Source organism: Heptranchias perlo, chromosome 17, assembly GCF_035084215.1.
Source record: "Heptranchias perlo isolate sHepPer1 chromosome 17, sHepPer1.hap1, whole genome shotgun sequence".
Classification (NCBI taxonomy): domain Eukaryota; kingdom Metazoa; phylum Chordata; class Chondrichthyes; order Hexanchiformes; family Hexanchidae; genus Heptranchias; species Heptranchias perlo.
Window position 1 is genome coordinate 22,714,666 of NC_090341.1, and position 26,011 is coordinate 22,740,676.

The window sequence follows — 26,011 nt, forward strand, 5'->3', positions numbered from 1 at the left end:
GGAAAAGTACACCAGAAAGACCATGGGGCAATCATTCAATAAGCACAAGGGGATATCTCAGTGCCACATCATTTTAATCATATTGCACTTTTACATTAATAAAAGCAAATACTGAAAGTCTGTCAGTACTTTATAATGTAAAAAATGTTTACACATAACAACAGGGAGCACTCAGTATTGTGCCCCCAAAAAACATCAGGCAATTTTATTTAAAGTGTGAAAATTATGCATGATGTCCTGTTTGCAGAAAGAGACATGTGCAGATCTCAAGGGAACTCGTGCTAATTATCAGTGCTAATTACACCTCTGCTGCTCAGGGAACTCGTTGGAGTGCAGCAGGGGTTCATTATGTCCTCATTCTTTTCCTACAGCTTGCTTTGCTGCAGCTCTTCCTAAGCAAGCATGTGTATACCTCTTTCAATGGCAAATATTGTACAACACACAATCATTCTGTCAATTCATTCCAGATCATACTACAAGGCAGCAAAGTAGTCCAAATGCTGAAAATATTCTCAGTGGCCAAAGATTTTTTCTGTTATATTTCTGCCTTGCATTGTAGGCCCTTTCTTGGGAGGGGTGGGGGAAAAGAGGGCACAAGGGGAGGAGAGATCTGAGGGTTTGACAGAAGTGTCTGGCACATTTGTAGAGGGTAACCTATGTTGCTTGAAAACTAACTTTGCATTCTGTCTTCCTTCCCAAACACTTGTGAAATCCATAATATCCTCAAGATGTGAACGCCATTAACACTCCCAAGAAAACGAACATTAATTGGCCGGCGCGGACACGATGGGCCGAAGGGCCTCTATCCGTGCTGTATGACTCTATGACTCTAATTTGAATAATGTTTTGTTGATAGTCATACAGCATTTGAATATTGAGCAAATAACCATTTGTTGAAAAAAAGGAAGGGCACTGCCTGCACATACACAAATAGCAATATGGGTACAATCAAGTGTCTTTTACTCTAGGAATGCCACATGACTCATAAAATTGGGTTTCTCTCACCAGCTGGTATTACATGCAGTTATTGAATTTGAAGCATGCTGCTATGTATCAGAAAAGGGCACCTGTCATTTTAGTGATGTAGCAATGAACTGCAAATCTTCTGACCAAGGTGGCACCTGTGACGTAGAAGCTGAATGTGATGGTCTTTTTTCACTCAAGAGTGCGGTCGAGACATGACTCTGTAGCTGAAGGTCTTGTTCCATCAGCTGACAGCGGTCTGACATCAAATCCCTGACAAGGCATTTCCTCCTAACATACTGCTCTTAGCTGTGGTCCAGTAGGTGACCTGCTGTGATACTCACTCTGCACTGGCTAGTAGCAAGTCCTGCATCTGCCACCTACGACTGAGGTTCCATGGCTATGATCTACTGCTGCTCCTACTTGTTCTCCTATTTATTTAGCATTGCCAGATAGCTATGCTGCAAAGTTCATTAAATTATTAGAACAGGACGGTAAAATCCCTTGGGTAAAATCACCCATTCTGCTTACCATTGTAACTGTATCAGATAAATTTGATGCTTGGTCAGCTTTACATGGGAGAAATTAATGTGGGAATGAAGTAAATTTGTCAATACTTGGTTAATGCAAATGCACAAAATGACTGCTCTTTACTACATATTTATCGCATGTGCTAGCTCTAATGCACAGATCAAATGAAACTCCTATGTGATCATCTCAGCCTATACCCTTTCCAAATAGAGTGATTAATATTAGAGTCAAAGATAATTTGCATTCATTTTGATATTCCTTAGTGTTCTTCTGTTGAGTTTTGCAGGAAACCAAAGTGACTGGATACCAGGAAAAATTGTACCAGGCGATTCAGCTGAACAACATGTATTTCGCATACTGGTCCAACAATACTATGGGGAGTTGGAGTATTTGAATTTCATTTTCTTGCAGACAGTAATCTGCCTATGATGAAAATCCCTGTTGGTCTCAAGGTGGTGAGAACTTGATGTATTTATAGAGACACCCAGCCTGGTCTCATCTGGATAATATGAGCAAAAGATCCTGAGAAAATATCAAATATGATTTGGAGCATTTCACTAATATACCCATAACTATGTTAAGGCAGATTTCTGTTTAATTATGTTGAACAGTGTGTAAAGCTAGCCAAATACCAACAGACAGTTATGGATAGCTGAAATTCATCAGCTCCATCACAGGAAACAAACATTCTGTGGCCAGCAGCAATCCTGAAGGAAAACACTCTTACTTTTAACTGGTAGTATCAGCATACTGCAAAGTAATGATGTACATCTTCCTGGGAAGTGTGCACCTTTCATATCTATTGTGCACAATTCCAAACTTCTGGTTGAACTAATGTGTTTAAGAGAATTGTTTTAAATTATTCAACCTCAAGGGAATATTTCAAGAAAGGCTCACATGAATAGGTGTAAGGAGTCTTGGACTATAACCTGGTGTTGTAAGACTCCTTACATTTGTCCACCCCAGTCCATCACCGGCATCTCCACATCACATGAATAGGAACATTCCTCTTGTAACTGCAATGATCTGACACCAAAAATTAATTTAAAAAGCTTACCTGTGTCAGTTAATTATTTTCCAATAGCTGCCCCGATAGGATGGGAGGGGCTATCACAGGCTCTTGCACTCGGGCTTGGAGTGCTTTGGTGCCTAAAAATGATATGGCGATGCAGATGTGCTGGATTCAATATCCAACACTCCCTGGACTTTAGTGATGAGCCAGATGTTCAGTGCAAATCATTTGTTTTAATAACCGTATACCACCCTCTCAACAGCTAGTATATTTACATTTGTTTCTGTTTCTTGGAAAGAACAATGAAAAACAATGCAAATATTACATTTAGGATACTTTGGTGAAATTATGCAATCCATAAGATAAACTGAAATAAAAACAAAAAATTGATGGAAACATTCAGCAGGCCAGGCAGCATCTGTGGAGAAAGGAAGGCAGGGTTAACATTTCTGGTCTTATGACCCTTTGTCAAAACAACAAAGGGTCGTAAGGGTTCTAATGAAAGGTCATAAAACCTAAAATGTTAACCCTACCTTCCGCTCTCCAGCGATGCTGCCTGACCTGAATGTTTCCAGCATTTCCAGTTTTTATTCCAGATTTCCTGCACCTGCAGTGTTTTGCTTTTAGTGTATTAAACGGTCTCTTTTCATCTATCTACTATCTCATAAGGTAGTAGTGATACTAATCAGGTTGCATTGTCCAGGAATATTACCATCACTAGCTCAGTTTAGATGGTAATAATCTTGCAACATTGATGGGTTGAACTCATACTGTCTAAAATTAGTAAAAGTATTGTTACATTAAATAAATTAACATTTTCTAAAATGATAAAGGAATTTCATATGAATGCATTGGTGCTTTCGTTACAATATCTCAGCAGAATTTTAAATAGTAAGTTGGAATTGCTATAAAATGAATGTTTTATTACAGGATTTCTTTAGAAAAAATATTCCTCATGCACTCAATCTAAACAAAAGTACTTACATATGCAAGAAAAATCCACAATGAAAACCATAATTCATAAACACGTACCATTCAAAGCCTTCTTTACTAAAATCTAAATAGATTAGTTTAGTCAGAATGTCGACTTCTGGTCTAACTTGGTAATTCCAAAATTTTACCTGGACATTTCTTCCTTAAAAATAAAAACTTCATCACATTAAAATATTTATCACTTTACAATACCACAATGGCCTCCAGTACCTGATCAGGACAATATAGCTTTATATGTTCAAACCTGCACACAGATAGATTTACATTTTTTGAAAGAAACAGATACTTTTTTTTATTCTAAGTAAGAAAATGGTACAAATTGTGGTGCACAAAATGGGGTATAAAACTAAGTGCTCAGAGTGAAGCTTATGGATTACCATTTATATCTTGTACAAAATTCTAGATAAATTTAGCCAACTGCCAATCAGCAAATATGGAAAAATAATTACATTAATAATTTGAATGCTGGAAATAATGCCAGAGGTATGTGGTTGTCTATGGTTATCACCTCCTTGAGGAATTACAGGTTTACTATGCTATAGGAGCTTTGTGCATTAATACTTTGTGACCACTCAACAAACTAAATGAAAGAGCTATTCCTCATTCTAAATAATTTGTGAAGAAAGGTACTCTAATTATGCAGATTGTTAAACTGCATAAGTAGAGTACTTGTTTTAATTACTTGTGATGGCTCCGTATAAGTGGCTGATTATGACCAATCAGCCCTTTTTATAAATTCTAGTCCTGTCAACTTCACAGATGGGACTTCCAACAAATAGCTTGATATGCAGCCAGCACCAGCTCATCTGCCTGTGTGTTTTTAAGGAGGTGAGTGCATGCAGTCTTTACTCCTCACCCCTGTAATTAGGGGCCCATGGTTGGTGTTGGGAGACAAAGGCTGGATACCCCTGACTGTTGCCTCTGCAGAATAAAATAACCCTTGCCATATACCTGCCCAAGTCCTTGCATAGTAGTGATGTTTCAGAATAGAATAGAAACATTTTTTCCCAAAGTCTTAGCTTTCAAGCATCACTGAGAGCACAAAGTTTTGTTTTAAATAAAGTCATCTTAAAAATTAAAAGTGGATTTTATTGTGGAAGGATACTAGGGTTTTTTTTAAAAAAGGCAGTGTTTAAACAAACTACATCACAAATACTGTGGCAATTTACACAACAGCATAACAGAATTGATCAATTCTAGTGCTCCAGCCAGGATTTTCATAGTAAAGTATATTTGGCATAAAAATGATTATAACCCAGAACACACCAATTAGAACATCCTAAATATCTCAGTTACTTAACAGTTAATAAACTAGTAGGAAAATGGAGGAGTGATTACAAGTGTGATAAATGAGTAGAAAATATTCAAACGAATGTAGCTGCACAAAGCTTATTGAAAACAATGTTAGACAATTCTACTGAACACTAACTGGAGCACTGATGTATCAGCATTTTTCACATGCAGACATCTCAAAGATACAACAGTCTAAAAATATTAAAATATTCAACACAGTCCTTAAATAGGAGTTGTAGCCTCCAGTGACCCTCCTAGTATTGCATCAAGGAGATACACTGTTAAGTATCCAGCTTGTTACATGCAAGTCTTCATTGTCGAAACATGTGTGAAAGAGACCAGTCTTCTACAGGAGCTCTGAGTTCCCCATTTTTGATGAAATGAGATGCTAGGGGAGTAGACTTGTATATTTGTCATATTTAGAGAAAATTAAAAAAATTACTTAAAAACAAATTACACTAAAATACAAAAGCTTTGGTACACTCGGTAAATTTTCTGTGTAAACTTTACATGATAGCATTTTTTTTTAAACAGAAGATGAGCTCTTCCACATATGCCTTTAGTATTTAGTGATGAGCCAAAAGCAGTGCACTAAAGCATTTGTATGTGAAATGAAAATGTGCAATTATGATAACCAATAAATTAAAAAAATGGGCTAAAAAGCAGGCTTCCTGCAGAAATATAAAATGGACTGAGATAGCAAGAGAAGAAGATGGGATGATTAGTTTAAATACAAAAGAACAAATACAAACAGATGGACAAAGACACAGGTCCACTGAGGAATCTGGTACGAGGTTTGCTACTAGATTTATAGGTCACTCTCTCAGACGTTTGGTGGAAAACCGTCCAGCCTGCGAATGAATATAAAGGGGAAAAAAACAAGACACTAGTAAAGTACATACAACAGTGACTCGAGATCGTAAATAATTTAGCTGGATGGATATAACATCCACAGCTTTTTACTACTAATACAACTATGAAAGAGTTCTAGTTAAAAAGAAAATTGATAATGTGCAAATAGATGTAATGGAGGGGGAAAAAAAAAAATCAGAAACAAATTTAATTTTCATATCAAGGTTTTTAACTAAGGAAAATGGTTACCGAAAATTTACTGAACACAAATAACTTCCCTTAAAGATCTGCTATAAATCAGTGCTTCACGTTTAATAAATTAGTAATCTGCTCCCTCATATACAACTATATGTGGGCCATTTCAGAATATAAGCAATGCTTATAACATTAGTTAAAATGAAAAGCTGTTCTACCACTGTGTAATTACCAAGGTTTTAGTAAACTTGCAAATACAGAACTGATTTGTAAATGTTTTGTTCTTTCAAAGTCACAAAACAGGTACTGAAACATTGAGAAACACATTTGTACTAAATATGGTTCTTTCATCTAAGGTTCACTATCCTTGAACAGAATAATCCTCAGGTTATTCTGAAAAAGAACTACACATTTGTAGCTTTCCTTTTGCAACAGTTTGAAGACATATTTTATTGTCCAATGTACACTTAATATTTAACATATAGACTGTGAAATTGTCAGTGTGGTTCAGTGGTAGCATGTTGAGTCAGAAGGTTCTGGGTTCAAGCTCTACTCCAGATAGGAGAGTGTGCTGCATTTCAGAGGTACTATCTTTCAGACGAGACATTAAACTGAGGTCTTGTGTGCCTATTCAAGTGTACGTAAAAGATCCTATGGCAGCGGAGTTCTCCTGGTGTCCTGGCTAACAATTATCAGTCAACCAACACCACCAATAGAGGTTACCTGGTCATCTGCCTTATTGTTGTTTGAGGGACTTTGCTGGCTACCACATTTGCCTACAGTGACTACAGTTCAAAAGTAATTCATTGGCTGTGAAGTGCTTTGGGATGTCCGGAGTACATGAAAGGCACTATATAAGAACAAGTTTTTTTTATTTGTTTGAACATATTGGAAAAGAGTGCATTTTTAGTAACTTGGCCCTGTCATGTGATAACACATTTTCATGTAATGTCCCCTTCCTGTCATATGATGCAAAACTGCACTGCCCAGGCTCTACAGCTGTATTGGTGAACTATTCAACTCATTTCTAAACATTTCTCAATCAATATCTTTTACACCACAAGGTTCCCAAACATCAATTAATATTTATAGCTTTACTGAAATGTTATTGTATAATTTTATTGGCCACGTTATTCCGAGCAGTTGCCATGGTTCTACAACATGTTTTAGAAGTTGTTTCTCACCTCTCCCAATGCTTTGCACCATTTCCTGGTTAAGGACACAAGCTGACAAACCACCTTTGGTCGATGACACTCCAAATGGTCAAAAGTAGCCCAAATTGACAATTATTTTGTGCACAGTATCTCATTTCTGCTTGGCAAATCTGACAACGCAATATCAGAAACTTGCCATGTGGGAAATATCAGCTGCAAATCTATATCTTGCAGTTCTGTGGTGCCTTGTGTTCTCATAGCAACTGTGTTGCTGAACTACTGCATTGTTAAAGTGTTATATCAATATTTGTTTGGAGACTACAGCTTTATTCAACATTAGGCACTAGATCATAGCAGATATTTATGATCGTAATCAAGTACTGAATGGTACTACTTTAAACAATATTCAGTGATATGAGTAGGTAAATCAGTATTTTAATTATTTTAGTAAATTGGAAATGTACACAAAATGTCACTTTAAAACTAGCACAAAACTGGCTCAATATTGCTTTGCTTGAGTATTCACAATATCCTCTAGGACATCAGAGCTAATAAATCACTGTGGAGAATATAAAATGATACCACATTAGTATTAGATAGCATGACAATATTTTATTAGCACAAACTGCAACTACAACCATTAAACTGTATGTGTCAAAACAGCAACCTTGTCTGCCCATCTGTAAAAAGTACATATAACCAACAGAATAACCAGGGCTGGAAACACTAAAACCCACAGCATAACACTTCAAAGCCTGGATAGTTATGGTACCTAGACTTCTACCTCAAACCTACTTAACCTTCTTGATGTATGTTTGGCTTTTTCAAAACAAGCTAAGAGAAAATTTTTGTCCTCAAAACCTAACAAAGAATCTTTTATGTAGTTAAACTTAAAGTTGGTGAAAATGTTAGCATGATGGTCTAATAACTGTCTTTACCCTGGATCTGAATGCTAGAACTTCAGGTAACAGTGGCTATTTTTAACACCACAAATACCACAGTGCAACTTGCATCCAATGCAGACAGAAAAAATATTTCCTAAGGCTTAGTAGAAATTATTTATTTGTCACTGAACTAAAAGTTGGCATATTTTTTGCATGATAAGATTAAAACTATTTACTCAAAAATCAGGCATAATGTCATTTGTTACATTTTGATGAAAAAAATTGCCAGTTTAATTTGTATTTGAAAGAACAGAACAGCTTGAGATAAACATTGTTGCTGTCATAATTTGCTATCAAGGATTCTTCTAGAATACTAAAATAAACAGCAGGTTCATTTTTGCAATTTAAATGTTTTGCTAATTATAAATCTCTTCAAATTGTAAAAGCTGCATTCAAATCAGTATTTTAATACATCACAACTTTACAACCAACCAATAATATATCAAGTATATTTTGAGATATTTATAGATCTTCAAATTTTCTGGTTTTAAAAATGTGTATTTTTTTTAAATGCTTGAAAGTGTCTGCAATCTTTGAAAAAGGCACATTTTAATCTGGGAGAGGTCAGAGAAGTAAAAGGACGAGGAAACAATTTTCAATGAGCCAGAATGCATAAGCCCATAGTTGAGTCAGACAAGTTTGGTCATCCAGACACACTACTGCACTGTGGGCCAGCAGTAAATTTACTTGCCTATTAGCAGTCCCTTTCCATTTTCACATGTAAAAACATTTTGGATTTTCCTGTGAATCATTACAGTTGTGGATTTTCATTGGCTAGAACAAGTGTTGGAACTGGATTTCAAACAAACTCTTTGAAATTGACTCCCATCTTCAAAGTGGAGAATGGGATTCAGACGAACGAAAGAAAGGAGCTAAGCAGAGAGCTTAAAAGTTTTGTAGAACACAAGCAAAAAAAGGATAGGTTAGATTAAGTAGGAGAAAGGGGAAAATTGAACAGGGAATGGAAAGAAAAGGACAGAAGGGCAAGCAGAATTAGTGGTTTAAAATTTTCAGTTAAAAAGTTTTATTTTTGTGGTTTAGGGCTATAATCACTCGAAGGTTTATTGTGTAATACTGGTTTTGAGTTGCACAAGGTAGAAACGTAAAAAAGTATTTGGCCAATGAAGAATGAAGAATCCAATTTCCTTGGATCTGCCAGCAATGCACAGGTTAATTATGAAATTAGATTTTCACATTTTAAATCCTTTCCCCCAACTTAATGTGTATCTCTCAAAATGTTTACATGCTTTTTCAGTTAAATACATTACACTCTACATTACAGAATCCGTGATAGTTTCAGATGCCTAAATTGAGGGTCATATACAGTTACACAGTTCCATTCGTTTGTGTGGGAATACTTGGTGACAAGGCAGAGGTTATTCCTAGGCTAAGGATACATGAAATGGGGAGGAAGTTTCATCAGGCACTGGGCCAAGACAGTAGTAGTTGACTACAAGTGTTGAGTGGAACCCAGGGTCTGTCTCTTCAGCTATCAGCCCAGGTCTGACTCCAGCTGTGAGTGCATCATCTATCCGCAGTAAGGGTACCCATATTTCCTGATCTCATACACAGTCCATACTCTGATTGGCAAATGACTCACTGGTTGTGAGAGGTGTTGGGATATTGCGCATAAGGGGAATTCACTCACTCTCGGAAGACGACAAGGGAAGACTGAAAGGTGGGCAAATTATTGGAATAATTTCTGAGGGACAGCATAAACAGTCACTTAAAAAGGCACGAAGTAATCAAGGACAGTCAGCATAGATTTGTTAAGAGAAGGTTCTGTCTAACGAACTTGATTGAATTTTTTTTGAGGAGAACAAGGAGGGTCGATGAGGGTAGTGCATTTGATGTAGTCTACATGGATTTTAGCAAGGCTTTTGCCAAGGTCCTACACAGCAGACTGGTCAAAAAAATACAAATCCATGGGATCCAAGGGAATGTGGCAAGTTGGATCCAAAATTGGCTCAATGGCAGGAAGCAAAGGGATGTTTTTGTGACTGGCAGGCTGCTTCCAGTGGGGCTCACAGGGCTCAGTACTACGCCCCTTGCTTTTTGTGAAATATATTAATGATTTGGACTTAAATGTAGGGGGAGCATGATTAAGAAGTTTGCAGATGATACAAAAATTGGCCATGTGGTTGATAACTAGGAGGAAAGTTGCAGACTGCAGGAATATAGCAATGGACTGGTCAGGTGGGCAGAAAAGTGGCAAATGGAATTCAATCCGGAGAAGTGTGAGGTAAAGCATTTGGGGAGGACAAACAAGGCAAGGGAGTACACAATAAATGGGAGGATACTGAAGGGTGTAGAGGACCAAAGGGACCTTGGAGTTCATGTCCACAGATCCCTGAAGCGAGCAGGACAGGTCGATAAGGTGGTGTTTAAGAAGGCATATGGAATACTTTCCTTTATTAGCTGAGGCATAGAATATAAAAGCAGGGAGGTCATGCCGGGACTGTATAAAACACTGATTAGGCCACAGCTTGAGTACTGTGTATAGTTCTGGTCACCACATTACAGGAAGGATGTAATTGCATTAGAGAGGGTACAGAGGAGTTTTATGGGGATGTTGCCAGGGCTGGAGAATTTTAGGTACGAAGAAAGATTGGATAGGCTGGGGTCGTTCTCTTTGGAACAGAGGAGGCTGAGGATTGATTTCATTGAGGTGTCCAAAATTATGAAGGGCCTATTTCCCTTAACAGAGAGATCAATAACCAGGGGATATAGATTTAAAGTGATTGGTAGAAGGATTAGAAGGGAGCTGAGGAAAAAAATTTTCACCCAGAGGGTGGTAGGGGTCTGGACCTCACTGCCTGAAAGGGTGGTAGAGGCATAAACCCTCAACTCATTTAAAAAGTACCTGGATGTGCACCTGAAGTGCCATGACTTACAAGGCTACAGACCAAGTGCTGGAAAGTGGGATTAAGCTGGGTGGCTCATTTTTGGCCGGTTCGGACATGATGGGCCGAATGGCATCTTTCTGAGCGGTAAATTTTCTATGATTCTAGAAGGCTCGGTGATTAACCCTTAGAACCTCCACCTGCAGCAGAATCCTCCACTGCATATATTTCATCCTGGACAACTTCAGAACATTTATGAGCACCTTTCACGATTCAGGACGTTCCAAGGGCTTTACAGCCAATGAAGACGAGTGCTGGTAGAACTGTTGGCACAAGGGTACACTCCTGCACACATTCTGATCAAATACCAGCCTCCAGTCCTTTTGGACAGGAGTCCTGGAGACCGCAAGAGCTACCATTGGTCTTGCCATGTTCTCTGACCCAATCCCATGCATATTTGACCTGCTGTTGCCAGGTCGAGGAACCCCCCCGCAGTCACAGGCTTAGAGATTTTGTTAATTGAGCAAGAAAATCCAGCATATTTTTTTAAGAAATAAAAGGCAATGCAATTTCAAGCAAAAAAAGTCACAATGCTCAATGTAAATGCATATTGCTGTATTGCCTACAAAACAAAAGATTTTTTCTGAACAGCTACGTACATGCAGATATGCAAAATTTAATAGCTGACCCTTATTCAAGGCACTAAGGACAATTGGTCCAATAGTGCATTGTAGTTAGGTACAAACTGGTAGCAAACTAATCATTTGTGTTGCTTCTCTAATGAAGTATGAGGTACCATACATCTTGTAGTCACCATTTAGATTTATAGAGGCCTCTTCTATCTCCCTCAATTTGCTGTGCAGTTTATTTTGAAGGGTGCGCATAACCCAGTCATATTTTTCCTCCAATCTCCTTGAACAGAATTGCATATCCCCATTCTGCGTCTACCCTGATATCACAGCCAAGGTTCGAAACTCAATATGAGCAAACTGCAGTTGTGAACCCACATCCTAGTAATTTCACATAACACTCAACAGCTAGTGTGACATTTAATACAATGTGCTTTAACATATTTACAGTTAATTTCCACAATCAGAATTAAGTACTAATTTCGCCAGAATTTATGCTTCTGTCTATACTTAGCGCATTCTTTATATTTGTATTTATGTCTAAGAGAGTTTTTCCAAGGTCAAGCTGAATTCAAGTTAATGCTGTAGTTATATTGCCAATTTTGCATTCATGCAAAGTGGTTTTGGAGTGCATCTACACGAAAGTGAGTTAACTCAGGGGTATAATCCTGATCTAATTCCTGAGCACATTAAAGCCAAGGACACCATCTCACAACAGTTTGAGTTTGCATTGAGTGTAGTATAACTCCAACCCAGTGTGAATATGCATTTTAAAAATAAATATTCAGGGAGTGCCTGAGAAACAGGTTCTGTGCCTTTACATGGCTTTTTTTTTGGTGGGAGGGGGGGAAAAGAGGAGAGAGGAGGAAAGAAAAATTATGTATGGTTTGATTGTTGAATTACGAGGAATGCATTCCAGTGATCATTAAAGATTATTTGCAGCTGTAAGTTTTAAGTGCTTTCCTTTTCAAGTGCATAGATGATTTTTCACATTTTTAAACGTGGCTTGGAATCAGAACTTAATGTTTGTGTATTTTTTTCCCCAGTCGAGAAACTCGGGCCTTTTAAAAAAAAATCCCAGTCTTCATAGTACTTTGATTTCTGAACTAAAATACAAGGATGATAATTGTGGTAATATGTTCTGTATTAAGCATCAATAGAAATAGTTTTCTTATACTATTTTTAATAGCATTATTTTGCTGATAATTTGTCACATCTATACTGCTTCAGTAGCAAGGCTGAGACAGGATGATTATACAGAATGAAAGGCTAGAGTGAGTTACACATGTATACAAATTAAAAAATTTTTAGGCCAGCAGTAAATCAAAGTCTAATTCTTCCCTTTTCAGCAAACACATTCCATTTTTTATGAAAAGTGGTTATTCTGATGTGAGGTGAGTTAATAGTATTTTTGTTCATTACAAGCTATGTCATAAGTGCAACAGTACAATAGGTATTAGATGTAAGGATCTACCAGTTCTGGTGTAAGAATGTATGGATTGCAGTTACAGAATTAGAAAAGACAGTAAAACATACATTTTAATACTAGAATACCTTAATATTTTAATCACCATTGTCAAATTCAAGTAAAATGAAGTATTGAGCATCTCCATAGCTGCATTCATAAACAGCTCAATTCCAAAGGAACTTCATCATTCCATTCTTGACTGAGACCCACATTAAAACTTCCCAGAATGCGCAGGGGTTGCTAGTTTTCTACACATCTGATGGATGGAAAGGAAACTGGCAAGGAATGTTTGCGAGTCAACCCCTGCTGGAATTACCAAGAAACAGCATGGCATTTCTGAGACTAAATATCAGCTTAATTCTTTCAAATTTCTGTGTAAAATCAACACGTAGGCTAGGATGAGAAAACGTAACATAAAAGAAACTGTAAGCTGGAACAGATACTAAAGTCTCCTTGTATTTAAAACACCAGGAGTTCCTAATTTAAAAATCTCGCTTCATCCCTGACCTACCTTTTTCCTGGCCAGGGTGATCTCTGTGCTGCCCGATATTACGGTAAGCTGGTGAGCTGCACCGTGACACCTGTTCGCGGTGTGCAACTCGCCACATATACGTTAATGAGGCCCAGTCCTCGAAATGGACCAGGCCTCCCATTGGCACTATTGGGTGGCTTGCTGGCACACTCTGCTGCTGGTCTGTCCTATAGTTAAAATCTACCCCACTTTATGCAAAATAATGCTATTAAGAAAGATACAGTGGAGGAAAAACATTGGATCTATCTTAACTGATCCATCCAGAAAGACCCTTCAATTCCCCTCCAATTTCATATTAAATGATTTTAGGGTTTTCACCTCCAGTACTCTACCTGGAGGGCGGCTCATTCCACGTGTTGATAACTTGGTGTTGAGAACTTCCTGACATGAGTTCTAAATTTTCGTTTTACGAATTTCAACCCGTGTCCCCTTGTTGTACAGTCATTTATTTGTTTGTTCCAGATAGACCTTTTGCATACCATTTACTATCATATATCTCTCAGTCACTTTCTTTCAAGGCAGAAAAAACAGTTTCTCAAGCAATTTCTCGTAATTCAATTCTCTGATGTTACGGATCAATCTTCTGGTTCTTCTCTGAACTGCCTCCAGGTTTTGAATGTGTTTTTTTGGTTATATCATTCAGCATTCAATTTGCTATATTGATTGCTGCTCCTTAGCAACTGAACGTGTTGAGCGTCAAGGCTACTAAAACCCCATAATCTTTTTCAATTTCATACTTAACCATTTCAACTTCATTCTTGAAGTACTTACGTTGCCCATTTTCTTATGTGCAGTACTTTGCCATATTAAATTTCATCCGCCATTGACCTGGCCAATCACATATTTGCAGCAAAGATCAATTGTATTTGTATTTCTCAAGGAAGGTTTCCTGACATCGTTTAAAAAGAAATTTGGCAAAAACTGGTATTTGATCTTGCATACCATGTTAAAATCAAATAGATTTTCAGTAACCAAAACCTGCTTATTATGGTACCATATATTTAACAATAAACTGCTTATACAGTTACCTTGGCCAACGTCTCCTTGTGCAGCACCTGCCGTATCACTAATAAAGCCCGAACAAACATCGTCAGAGGATAAGGAGGACTTGATAGAGCAGGGCTGTTGTGTCTGCACAGCCTGAGATTGAACAGGTTCTGGTGTATCACAACTACAAGGGGCATCTTGAGCCGTAGAAACTGTGTAATTATCTGTTTGAAGAGCTATAACAGGAAAAAGAGCACATTCTAAGTACTTGAACAATTCCACATTATTAAGAAAACTGCAAGATCATGAAAATTGCAAGATATATTCAGTTGAACTTCTGGCTTTTAATTCCACTTGGTGATCCACTACAATTGGGTTTGAGACACAAATTTTGATACCTGGCCATATTCATTGTGTACCATTCTTTGCACACATTGATAGAATATTAATGACTTTTTAATGACGAACCATTCTGATTTTTGACTGATGAACTGTTCAAATATGTGCACTCACTCGTATTGGAGGCTGCATTCTTCAGTGACTGCACTAACGGATGAAGTAGCTTGCATGCTTTTAGTTTGTTCTTGCTGGCTCTCCGTCGTCGGCCTGTAGGTGGCACAGCTTGCAAAAATCCTAAAGCTGTTGGTAAAGGTTTCCCTAAACGTCTGTACAATTCCTCTATCTCATGTCTTTGATAAACTTGAAGTTCTGAGATCTCTTTCATGTGTCTAGGAAAGAGACATTAAAATGAATCATGTTTTAAAGTTTGTAACATACAAAAGTTACATGAATTACTGCTACACTGGTTAACAATAAAGAAAAATTTGCTAATTCAACTTGATCATCAGAATTTGAGTGCATAAATCAATGCAAAGATTTAAGGGAAATTAAGTGTACATCTGTGCAAATTAACTTGCATAAGTTAACGTGCGCCTGTTTCCAGCAAAACCATAGAATGTTAATCTACTCTATACTCCTCACAAACCAATATAATTTTTTTTCCATTTGTTGTATTGATTGACTTAAAAAAAAGGTTTTTATTGCAACTTCCAAAATAATATGCAAAATAATTATTTATCAAAGCAAAGACAAAGAATACTTGAACCGAAGTATTGGACAAACACACTTTTCTCGTAGTGTCTGTAGTTCTTTTTTCATGTCAGCATCTTCAAATTCAGAATCATTGTCGCTGCTCATGTAAGATGACTGGGAAGGCGATGCAGAATTAATAAGTATGGTTGGAGGAGGGGCTGCTTGGCCATTTGCAGGTTCAGGTCCCTGCGTGTCATCAGTCTTCAACAAAGCAGTTGATTTTCTTGGTAAAGGGAACTCTCCAGCTGATGTTTGAATAACCTTAGGTTTTGTACTGAATGGTTCATCAGAATCTGAAGAGGGCTGACTGCAAAACATAACTTCCACAGGAACAGAGGTTTGAGCTCGAGTAACCAAAGGCTTTAAATCAGGGCTAGTAGGAGATTCATTTGTATAAAGCTCAGGGGGTGCAGAATATCTATTGAAACGAGGATATTTTAAAGTCACTTCATCTCGTGTACTAATAACTGAAAACCTGCCAATTGTGTTGATTCTTGTAATGGACAGCAGCTTATTTTCAAAGTTTTCCTTCTTTGGATCTCTGTCTCCATTTGCTAATGATGAACAAAATGAATTTTCTGCTCGTGGATCTGGTGCTTCATTTGGCTGAGTTTCACTTTTTGCATAATGCTCAATTTTATTAACAACGTCCTGAGATGTTGGAACCACCTGAAACAAATTAGTAAAGAATGTTACTCATGAGATCAGCATCACTCTTTGGAGAGTGGGTCTCTGACACACTAAAATGTCTTACTACAACTATGCTTGCTTCATGCAATTTTCTGAGAAAATACAAGACAGCATGCAACTCTTGCTAACCCATTTTATATATAACAGTTTCCCCTCTTCCTCGACAACCTATTTGTCATGAATGTAAGGAATCTTACAACACCAGGTTATAGTCCAACAAATTTATTTTAAAATCACAAGCTTTCGGAGATTATCCCCTTCGTCAGGTGAATGAGTGAAAGGTTCTCAAATCGCATATCTTATATTAGGCTGGGACACCATCAAAAGGTGTCGTTGGTGTTCAGACAGATTAGCCACGGAGAACAGTACGTCCCAGTATACTGAATATACATTGTTTCAGATTACACAATTGTAAACAATTTTACAACACCAAGTTATAGTCCAGCAATTTTATTTTAAATTCACAAGCTTTCGGAGGCTTCCTCCTTCCTCAGGTGAACGATGTCGACATCGTTCACCTGAGGAAGGAGGAAGCCTCCGAAAGCTTGTGAATTTAAAATAAAATTGCTGGACTATAACTTGGTGTTGTAAAATTGTTTACAATTGTCAACCCCAGTCCATCACCGGCATCTCCACATCAGATTACACAGACAGAGAGAAAGAGACCCAAATGGCAGAGAGAGAGAGAATATTAAAAACAGATAACTTTTTTTTTTCCCCTTGCTGGTGGGGTTGCGTGTAGCGTGACATGAACCCAAGATCCCGGTTGAGGCCGTCCTCATGGGTGCGGAACTTGGCTATCAGTTTCTGCTCGACGGTTTTGCGTTGTCATGTGTCTCGAAGGCCGCCTTGGAGAACGCTTACCCGAAGATCGATGGCTGAATGTCCTTGACTGCTAAAGTGTTCCCCGACTGGGAGGGAACCCTCCTGTCTGGCGATCGTTGCGCGGTGTCCGTTCATCCGTTGTCGCAGCGTCTGCATGGTCTCGCCAATGTACCATGCTCCGGGGCATCCTTTCCTGCAACGTATGAGGTAGACAACGTTGGCCGAGTCACAGGAGTATGAACCATGTACCTGGTGGGTGGTGTCCTCTCGTGTGATGGTGGTATCCGTGTCGATGATCTGGCATGTCTTGCAGAGGTTGCCGTGGCAGGGTTGTGTGGTGTCGTGGACACTGTTCTCCTGAAAGCAGGGTAATTTGCTGCGAACGATGGTCTGTTTGAGGTTGGGTGGCTGTTTAAAGGCGAGTAGTGGAGGTGTGGGGATGGCCATAGCGAGGTGTTCGTCGTCATTGATGACATGTTGAAGGCTGCGGAGAACATGGCGTAGTTTCTCCGCTCCGGGGAAGTACTGGACGACGAAGGGTACTCTGTTGGTTGCGTCCCGTGTTTGTCTTCTGAGGAGGTCTATGCGATTCTTCGCTGTGGCCCGTCGGAACTGTCGATCGACAAGTCGAGCGTCATATCCCGTTCTTACGAGGGCGTCTTTCAGCGTCTGTAGGTGTCCATCGCGTTCCTCCTCGTCTGAGCAGATCCTGTGTATTCGTAGGGCCTGTCCATAAGGGATGGCCTCTTTGACGTGGTTGGGGTGGAAGCTGGAAAAGTGGAGCATCGTGAGGTTGTCCGTGGGCTTGCGGTAGAGTGAGGTGCTGAGGTGCCCGTCTTTGATGGAGATTTGTGTGTCCAAGAAAGAAACCGATTCTGAGGAGTAGTCCATGGTGAGTTTGATGGTGGGATGGAACTTGTTGATGTTATCATGTAGTCTCTTCAGTGATTCTTCGCCGTGGGTCCATAGGAAGAAAATGTCGTCGATGTATCTGGTGTATAGCGTTGGCTGGAGGTCCTGTGCAGTGAAGAAGTCGCGCTCGAACTTGTGCATGAAAATGTTGGCGTATTGGGGTGCGAATTTGGTCCCCATGGCTGTTCCGTGTGTTTGGGTAAAGAACTGGTTATCGAAGGTGAAGACATTGTGATCCAGGATGAAGCGGATGAGTTGTAGGATGGCGTCTGGAGATTGGCTGTTGTTGGTGTTGAGTACTGAGGCTGTTGCAGCGATGCCGTCATCGTGGGGGATACTGGTGTAGAGTGCTGAGACGTCCATCGTGGTGAGAAGTGTTCCTGGTTCAACTGGTCCGTGGGTGCTGAGTTTTTGTAGGAAGTCTGTAGTGTCGCGACAGAAGCTGGGGGTTCCCTGTACGATGGGTTTCAGGATGCCCTCGACGTATCCAGAGAGGTTCTCACACAGGGTTCCATTGCCTGATACGATAGGACGTCCGGGTGTGTTGGCTTTGTGTATCTTTGGGAGGCAGTAGAAGTCTCCCACGTGGGATGAGAGCACGTAGGATGCTTTGAAGGTCTGGATCGAAGGTCTTGATCAGTTTGTTGAGCTGGTGGGTGTGTTCTTTGGTCGGATCTGCGGGTAACTGTCTGTAGTGTTCCTGGTTGTCCAGTTGTCGGTATGCTTCTTTGCAATAGTCCGTTCTGTTCTGTATGACAATGGGTCCTCCTTTGTCCGCTGGTTTGATGACGATGTTGCGGTTGGTCTTGAGAGCGTTGATGGCATTGCCTTGTGCTCGGGTGACATTCTGGACTGTCTTGTGAGTGCGGCTGATGAATCTGGCATTGACTCATCTCCTGACAGCTTGAGCATACATGTCAAGCTTAGGGCAGCGACCCTCCAGAGGAGTCCAGTTTGACTCTTTCTTCTTCGGTTGCTGTACCGCAGATCCCTCTGTCTGCTGTTCCGGATCGTTGATTGTCTCATTGGGTTCGCTGCTGAAATCTTGGGATTTGTGGAAGAATTCCGGGGGTCTCATTCTCCTGATGAATTCCTCTGTGTCCGCCGCGAGACCGATGGGGTCCATTTTGGTGGTGGGGCAGAAATTGAGCCCTCCTCAGCCGCATCGACGACATTTTCTTCCTATGGACCCACGGCGAAGAATCACTGAAGAGACTACATGATAACATCAACAAGTTCCATCCCACCATCAAACTCACCATGGACTACTCCTCAGAATCGGTTTCTTTCTTGGACACACAAATCTCCATCAAAGACGGGCACCTCAGCACCTCACTCTACCGCAAGCCCACGGACAACCTCACGATGCTCCACTTTTCCAGCTTCCACCCCAACCACGTCAAAGAGGCCATCCCTTATGGACAGGCCCTACGAATACACAGGATCTGCTCAGACGAGGAGGAACGCGATGGACACCTACAGACGCTGAAAGACGCCCTCGTAAGAACGGGATATGACGCTCGACTTGTCGATCGACAGTTCCGACGGGCCACAGCGAAGAATCGCATAGACCTCCTCAGAAGACAAACACGGGACGCAACCAACAGAGTACCCTTCGTCGTCCAGTACTTCCCCGGAGCGGAGAAACTACGCCATGTTCTCCGCAGCCTTCAACATGTCATCAATGACGACGAACACCTCGCTATGGCCATCCCCACACCTCCACTACTCGCCTTTAAACAGCCACCCAACCTCAAACAGACCATCGTTCGCAGCAAATTACCCTGCTTTCAGGAGAACAGCGTCCACGACACCACACAACCCTGCCACGGCAACCTCTGCAAGACATGCCAGATCATCGACACGGATACCACCATCACACGAGAGGACACCACCCACCAGGTACATGGTTCATACTCCTGTGACTCGGCCAACGTTGTCTACCTCATACGTTGCAGGAAAGGATGCCCCGGAGCATGGTACATTGGCGAGACCATGCAGACGCTGCGACAACGGATGAACGGACACCGCGCAACGATCGCCAGACAGGAGGGTTCCCTCCCAGTCGGGGAACACTTTAGCAGTCAAGGACATTCAGCCATCGATCTTCGGGTAAGCGTTCTCCAAGGCGGCCTTCGAGACACACGACAACGCAAAACCGTCGAGCAGAAACTGATAGCCAAGTTCCGCACCCATGAGGACGGCCTCAACCGGGATCTTGGGTTCATGTCACGCTACACGTAACCCCACCAGCAAGGGGAAAAAAAAAAGTTATCTGTTTTTAATATTCTCTCTCTCTCTGCCATTTGGGTCTCTTTCTCTCTGTCTATGTAATCTGAAACAATGTATATTCAGTATACTGGGACGTACTGTTCTCCGTGGCTAATCTGTCTGAACACCAACGACACCTTTTGATTGGTGTGATGGTGTCCCAGCCTAATATAAGATATGCGATTTGAGAACCTTTCACTCATTCACCTGACGAAGGGGATAATCTCCGAAAGATTGTGATTTTAAAATAAATTTGTTGGACTATAACCTGGTGTTGTAAGATTCCTTACATTTGTCCACCCCAGTCCATCACCGGCATCTCCACATCATATTTGTCATGAGACATCCTATTCCTGCCAGAAATACAGGAGAGCCCTTGGGCCCGATGTTAGCAGGGCTGCGGGTTCTCGGCGGGGGGGGCTAACGGGCGCGTGGGTAACGCGCCCGGTGAAATTAGTCAGCTCCCCGCGCGATTGTAGCATACAATCCACTAATTGGATCCACTTATCTGCTCCTCCGGGTTCCCCACTGCTGATCTGCGCGGCGGGCGGACTGCGCATGCGCAGTAAGGTCTGTCAGCTGGAGGAGCTCTATTTAAAGGGGCAGTCCTCCACTGACAGATGCTGCAACAAACAGAAAAAATCACAGCATGGAGCAGCCCAGGGAGAAGGCTGCTCCCAGTTTAATGATGCCTCACTCCAGGTATCAATACATGGGGTGAGGAGGAGGGGGAGGACAGAGATCTTCCTCCCGGCGGGCGGGAGGAAGCGGCCTGCCTCTGCCACCAGGAAGGCCTGGCTCGAGGTGGCAGAGGAGGTCACCTGCACCACCAACATATCGCCCACCTGCATACAATGCAGGAGGCGCTCCAATGACCTCAGTAGGTCAGCCAAAGTGAGTACACTTACTCTGTCCCCTACACTCCGTCTGCCACATCACCGCCCCCAACCCACATCTCCTTCTGCACTGCCAACACTACTGTGTCACATCACCCCTCATACTCACTCAAACCTCATCCTCATCGTACCTGCACCTACTCACCTCGCCAGTACTCATCCCGCCACTACCACTCAACCCAATCCTCATACAATCTCATGGCTCTATCTCGTACTCACCCTCTCATGCATCTCTTTCACGGCCAGCTTCACTCAACCTGCCACTACCTGTGCTGCAGCCACTGGGCATGCATCACATATGTGCAGTCGGCAGTGTAAGGCAAACGTGTCGTGAGCATGAACGGGATGCACAAGGGTGTTTGAGGGTTTGTCATGGTTGTTACTTATATTGAATTTCTGACCAACTCACATCACATATTATATTGGCACCACTACTGCCATGTCTTCACGAATCTTGTCTGGTCTGTGCAATAATGCCCTTTCCTGAGGATCACTATGAAGACCCACAACTGATGCCACCCATTGTGTCACTGCAGAGTGGGTGTAGGTGTATTTGCAGGGCTCTTTTGCGCAGACGGCTGAGAGACGTCGGCGATGTCCCCGGTTGCACCCTGGAAGGATGCGGAGGAGAGGTTGTTGAGGGCAGTGGTGACTTTGACAGCGACAGGTAAGAAGATGGTGCTCGGGCCAGCCGGGAGCAGCTCGGCACGAAGGAGGCTGCAGATGTCCACGACTACATGTCGAGTGACTCTGAGCCTCCGTGTGCACTGCTGCTCAGAGAGGTCCAGGAAGCTGAGCCTCGGTCTGTGGACCCTGTGGCGAGGGTAGTGCCCTCTGCGACGCATCTCTCCCTGCGGTAGCCCTCCCTCCTGCTGTGCAGGTGGATGTGTCACAGCACTCTGTTGTGGAGCTCCACGTGTCAGAGGTGGACGGCGAGGCTGGTGATGCTGTTCGTCCTCCGAGGAGGTCATGACTGCAGCTACGGCGGCCCCCATCCGGAAGATGTACATCTGAGGGGGTCCGCAAGGTTGGTACATGTGTCTGGACACCGGGGTAAGTGTGCAAGTTGGTGACTTTGATCGTCAGGAGGAGGGTGGTGGAGGCCAAACTTTGTCCCAAGTGACAGTGGCCTCCTGCAATGAGTGAGGGTCTCCGCCCCCCCCCCCCCCCCCCCCCTCACCTGTCAAATGGACCTTTGCAGCTGCCACAGGCTGATGGCTGCAACAGGTCCATTTGAACTTAGAGTGTTTCCCCCAGTGTGGGAAACAGTCCCAGTTTGCTCTAAAATCCCACCCCTCCTCACATAATCCCTTAATCAGGTCAGTTAATGACCTGAAATACCTAAATAAATACTTTCAATTGGCATCCCACTGGCTTTAATTGCCTGCGGGATTCCCACCAGCGGGGGCTGCGTGCGCACGCCGGCGCTTCAGCGGGGAACCCGGAGGTGCGCGGGTTCGAGGCGGGCTCCGGTCCTGCTGCGGGATTTCACGCTTTTCGGGGCCCCCCCACCGCCAGGAACGCACCCGATAGCGGGTGCTAAAATGCTGTCCCTTATTTGACTTCATTTAGGCCTCATTGCATTAAGCAAGCTGGTCAATAATCAACTTTATTGGGAAGATGAAAGAACCCTTTCTGTTGTTCTAAAATCAATCCTTTGCAGAATGGATCAAATTTAAGTTTAGAGCAGAAATAGATCCGACAAGTGGTGCTTGTAAGTTTATATAAACCAAACCATAATACTAAAAATTTTCATTTTGACTTTAAAAATAAGGGAAACCAGTACATTATTTGATTTTTTTCAGTTGAAGGTCAGTCCATTTTCTCTCCAGTAATTCTCAACCAAGTAGCTAGAAGAAAACACCTGCAATCTTTCATTTGCTTTTGATGTGAACTGTATATTTCAATATATTTGGGTCAGATGCCCATTTGTGCAGTTGATCAGATTAGCACCCCCATCTTTTGACCCAGGTTGCACAAAATACTTCTATTTCCTTATAAGGAACAAAACACACAAGAGCGGGGGCGGGGGGGGGGGGGGGGGGGGGGGAGGAGGAGAGCGGGGGGGGGGGGGGGGGGAGGAGGAGAGCGGGGGCGGGGGGGGAGCGGGGGGGGGGGGGAGGAGAGCGGGAGGGGGGGAGGAGAGCGGGAGGGGGGGGGAGGAGAGCGGGAGGGGGGGGAGGAGAGCGGGAGGGGGGGGGGGGGAGGAGAGCGGGGGGGGGGGGGGGGGGGAGGAGAGCGGGAGGGGGGGAGGAGAGCGGGAGGGGGGGAGGAGAGCGGGAGGGGGGGAGGAGAGCGGGAGGGGGGGAGGAGAGCGGGAGGGGGGGAGGAGAGCGGGAGGGGGGGGGAGAGCGGGAGGGGGGGGGGAGAGCGGGAGGGGGGGGGGAGGAGAGCGGGAGGGGGGGGGGAGGAGAGCGGGGGGGGGGGGGGGAGCGGGGGGGGGGGGAGGAGAGCGGGAGGGGGGGAGGAGAGCGGGAGGGGGGGGAGGAGAGCGGGAGGGGGGGAGGAGAGCGGGAGGGGGGGAGGAGAGCGGGAGGGGGGGAGGAGAGCGGGAGGGGGGGAGGAGAGCGGGAGGGGGGGGAGAGCGGGGGGGGGGGGGGGGGGGGAGGAGAGCGGGGGGGGGGGGAGGAGAGCGGGGGGGGGGGGGGGGAGGAGAGCGGGGGGGGGGGGGGAAGAGAGCGCGAGGGGGGGGGGAAGAGAGCGCGAGGGGGGGGGGGAAGAGAGCGCGAGGGGGGGGGGAAGAGAGCGCGAGGGGGGGGGGAAGAGAGCGCGAGGGGGGGGGGGAAGAGAGCGCGAGGGGGGGGGGAAGAGAGCGCGAGGGGGGGGGGAAGAGAGCGCGAGGGGGGGGGGAAGAGAGCGCGAGGGGGGGGGGGAAGAGAGCGCGAGGGGGGGGGGGAAGAGAGCGCGAGGGGGGGGGGGAAGAGAGCGCAAGGGGGGGGGGAAGAGAGCGCAAGGGGGGGGGGGGGGGAAGAGAGCGCAAGGGGGGGGGGCGAGAGAGGCAGCGAGAGCTGAGAAAGAGGCGAAAAAGATTGGTGGTGACTATTTTTAAGAGCTGGATCACATCTCCCAGTAATGTTCGTTCCTCCAGCAAACAAGTGTCATTATTTAGTCTCCTAAGCCTTAGATTATTCTGCCTACTCTTATTCTGAATCCTTGCTACTGCACCTATATGCTTTTTGAGATAGGGTTCCAAAATTGCTTGCCATACTCACCACTTATCTGTACTGTCAGCAAAACTTGTTCAATCTTGGAACTGAATCTTCTTTAGAATTGTCCTAACACTTGATTTGCCTTACTGATAACTGTTTTACACTGACCCAATGCTTTCAGGTGTGATCAATAATCACTTACAAATCCTTTTGAGCCTGTGACAGTGGGTACCTTCTCATGTAATGGATATCGATTGTTACCTCTTTGTATATGCGTTATCCTATGTTTAACCACACCTCAGCCCAAGTCACCTTTCTATTCATCACCTGCTCACATAGCTTCAGGTCACCAGCAAATACATGATTATTATAACCATGATGTGGAGATGCCAGTGATGGACTGGGGTTGACAAATGCAAGGAATCTTACAACACCAAGTTATAGTCGAACTGTTTTATTTGAAACTCACAAGCTTTCGGAGGCGTTCTCCTTCATCAGGTGAGTGTGTGTATAACCTGGTGTTGTAAGATTCCTATGATTATTATAGACATCCTGTTACATATCATTCACAAATTAAATGATGGAAATGATCTGAATTTTCTGTTAGCACCTCAGCATAAATTCTATACAACACAGAAACCACCAGACTCAATTTTGGAAGACATTTATCCTCATTAAATTTGACTCCAGTTGCATTCTGTTAGAGCACAAAATACAAAACAGCATGCATTGTGTACTCCTGTCACTGTTCACTGAGTGAAAAATTTTATCCATGCCCATTCAATTACTACCCTCAATTTTTGGCAGCATATTAACAAGAGGATTCAGGAGAAAGGAAAAAAGAAAATAAAAAGCATTGCAAGGAGACAGCTGCTACATGTGAAAGAACACTGCAAATGCAAGTAACCTGTATGAACTACACAAAAACATTACTCTAATCTGAAATTGCACATGTTTGCTGAAGTGAAAAATCAGTATAAGCACTCCCTTGTCTTTAAAAAAACAGGTGGAACAGTAAGGGAAAACAAAATCAGAGAAAATGAAGTAGAAACATCAATATGACAATTAATACAAAAATACACTGAACATATTGAAATCCTTTGAGACATACCTGAAACCTATTTATTGCTGGAGGAACAAGATTCACTGTAGAAGATATAACATACATTGTATCGGATGATCCCGCCCCACTGATGTCAGCAATAGTTACTGAAATATATTAATAGAAGAATTATTAGGTTTTTGGCATTTTCAACATTTTACAATTGTCATGAACCATAAATGATCAACTCATTGCATTTATGGACTTTTTCCTGAAGAAGAATTTGAAGAACAAACTTATACATTCAGCTAGCACAGATGGAAGACTGGATCACTGCAGCCAACCTCGAAGATGCATAATCCCATTTGAATTATGCACCCTCGAGGCCAACTGTAGTGATCAAGTCTTCAAGAAATACTGAGAATAACTGTATGGTTAGATTTCTCAGCTTCTTCAAACTTTGCTGCACATTTCTTATACTTTGTATGGACAGCCAGTGATGCCGTGGGATTTCTCTTGAGTAACAGATATTTGAATATGATTCTTATTTAACAGAATATGTAGAAAACCATTTAGAATAAATATGAAGGACGGAGGCTTTTAAAATTCTAACAACAGTATACTAATCCAAGTTGAATCAATCATGGTCTTACATGTAACAATGAAGCTTGGAAAGCTTAACCTACAGGTTTGGACCACCTGCTTCCACCTCCATAATATCACACACATCCAAGCCTA

The 26,011-nt window shown here is 42.7% G+C and overlaps 1 protein-coding gene across 4 annotated transcripts in view; it reads right to left on the reverse strand.

The window, feature by feature from the left end:
• The window catches only part of LOC137334164 (serine/threonine-protein kinase WNK2-like), a 160,826-nt gene that overhangs the window by 12,161 nt on the left and 122,654 nt on the right, over positions 1–26,011 (reverse strand). For 2 of the 4 annotated variants that reach the window (XM_067998719.1, XM_067998718.1), the window contains exons 20-24: positions 25,343–25,440; positions 15,523–16,157; positions 14,910–15,124; positions 14,438–14,632; positions 5,545–5,643 (exon numbers count right to left, since the gene is read on the reverse strand). In XM_067998719.1, coding sequence (XP_067854820.1) covers positions 5,545–5,643; positions 14,438–14,632; positions 14,910–15,124; positions 15,523–16,157; positions 25,343–25,440 — 1,242 coding nt within the window. The remainder of the gene's footprint in view (positions 1–5,544; positions 5,644–14,437; positions 14,633–14,909; positions 15,125–15,522; positions 16,158–25,342; positions 25,441–26,011) is intronic. The other 2 variants (XM_067998723.1, XM_067998722.1) reach the window with 1 other exon arrangement.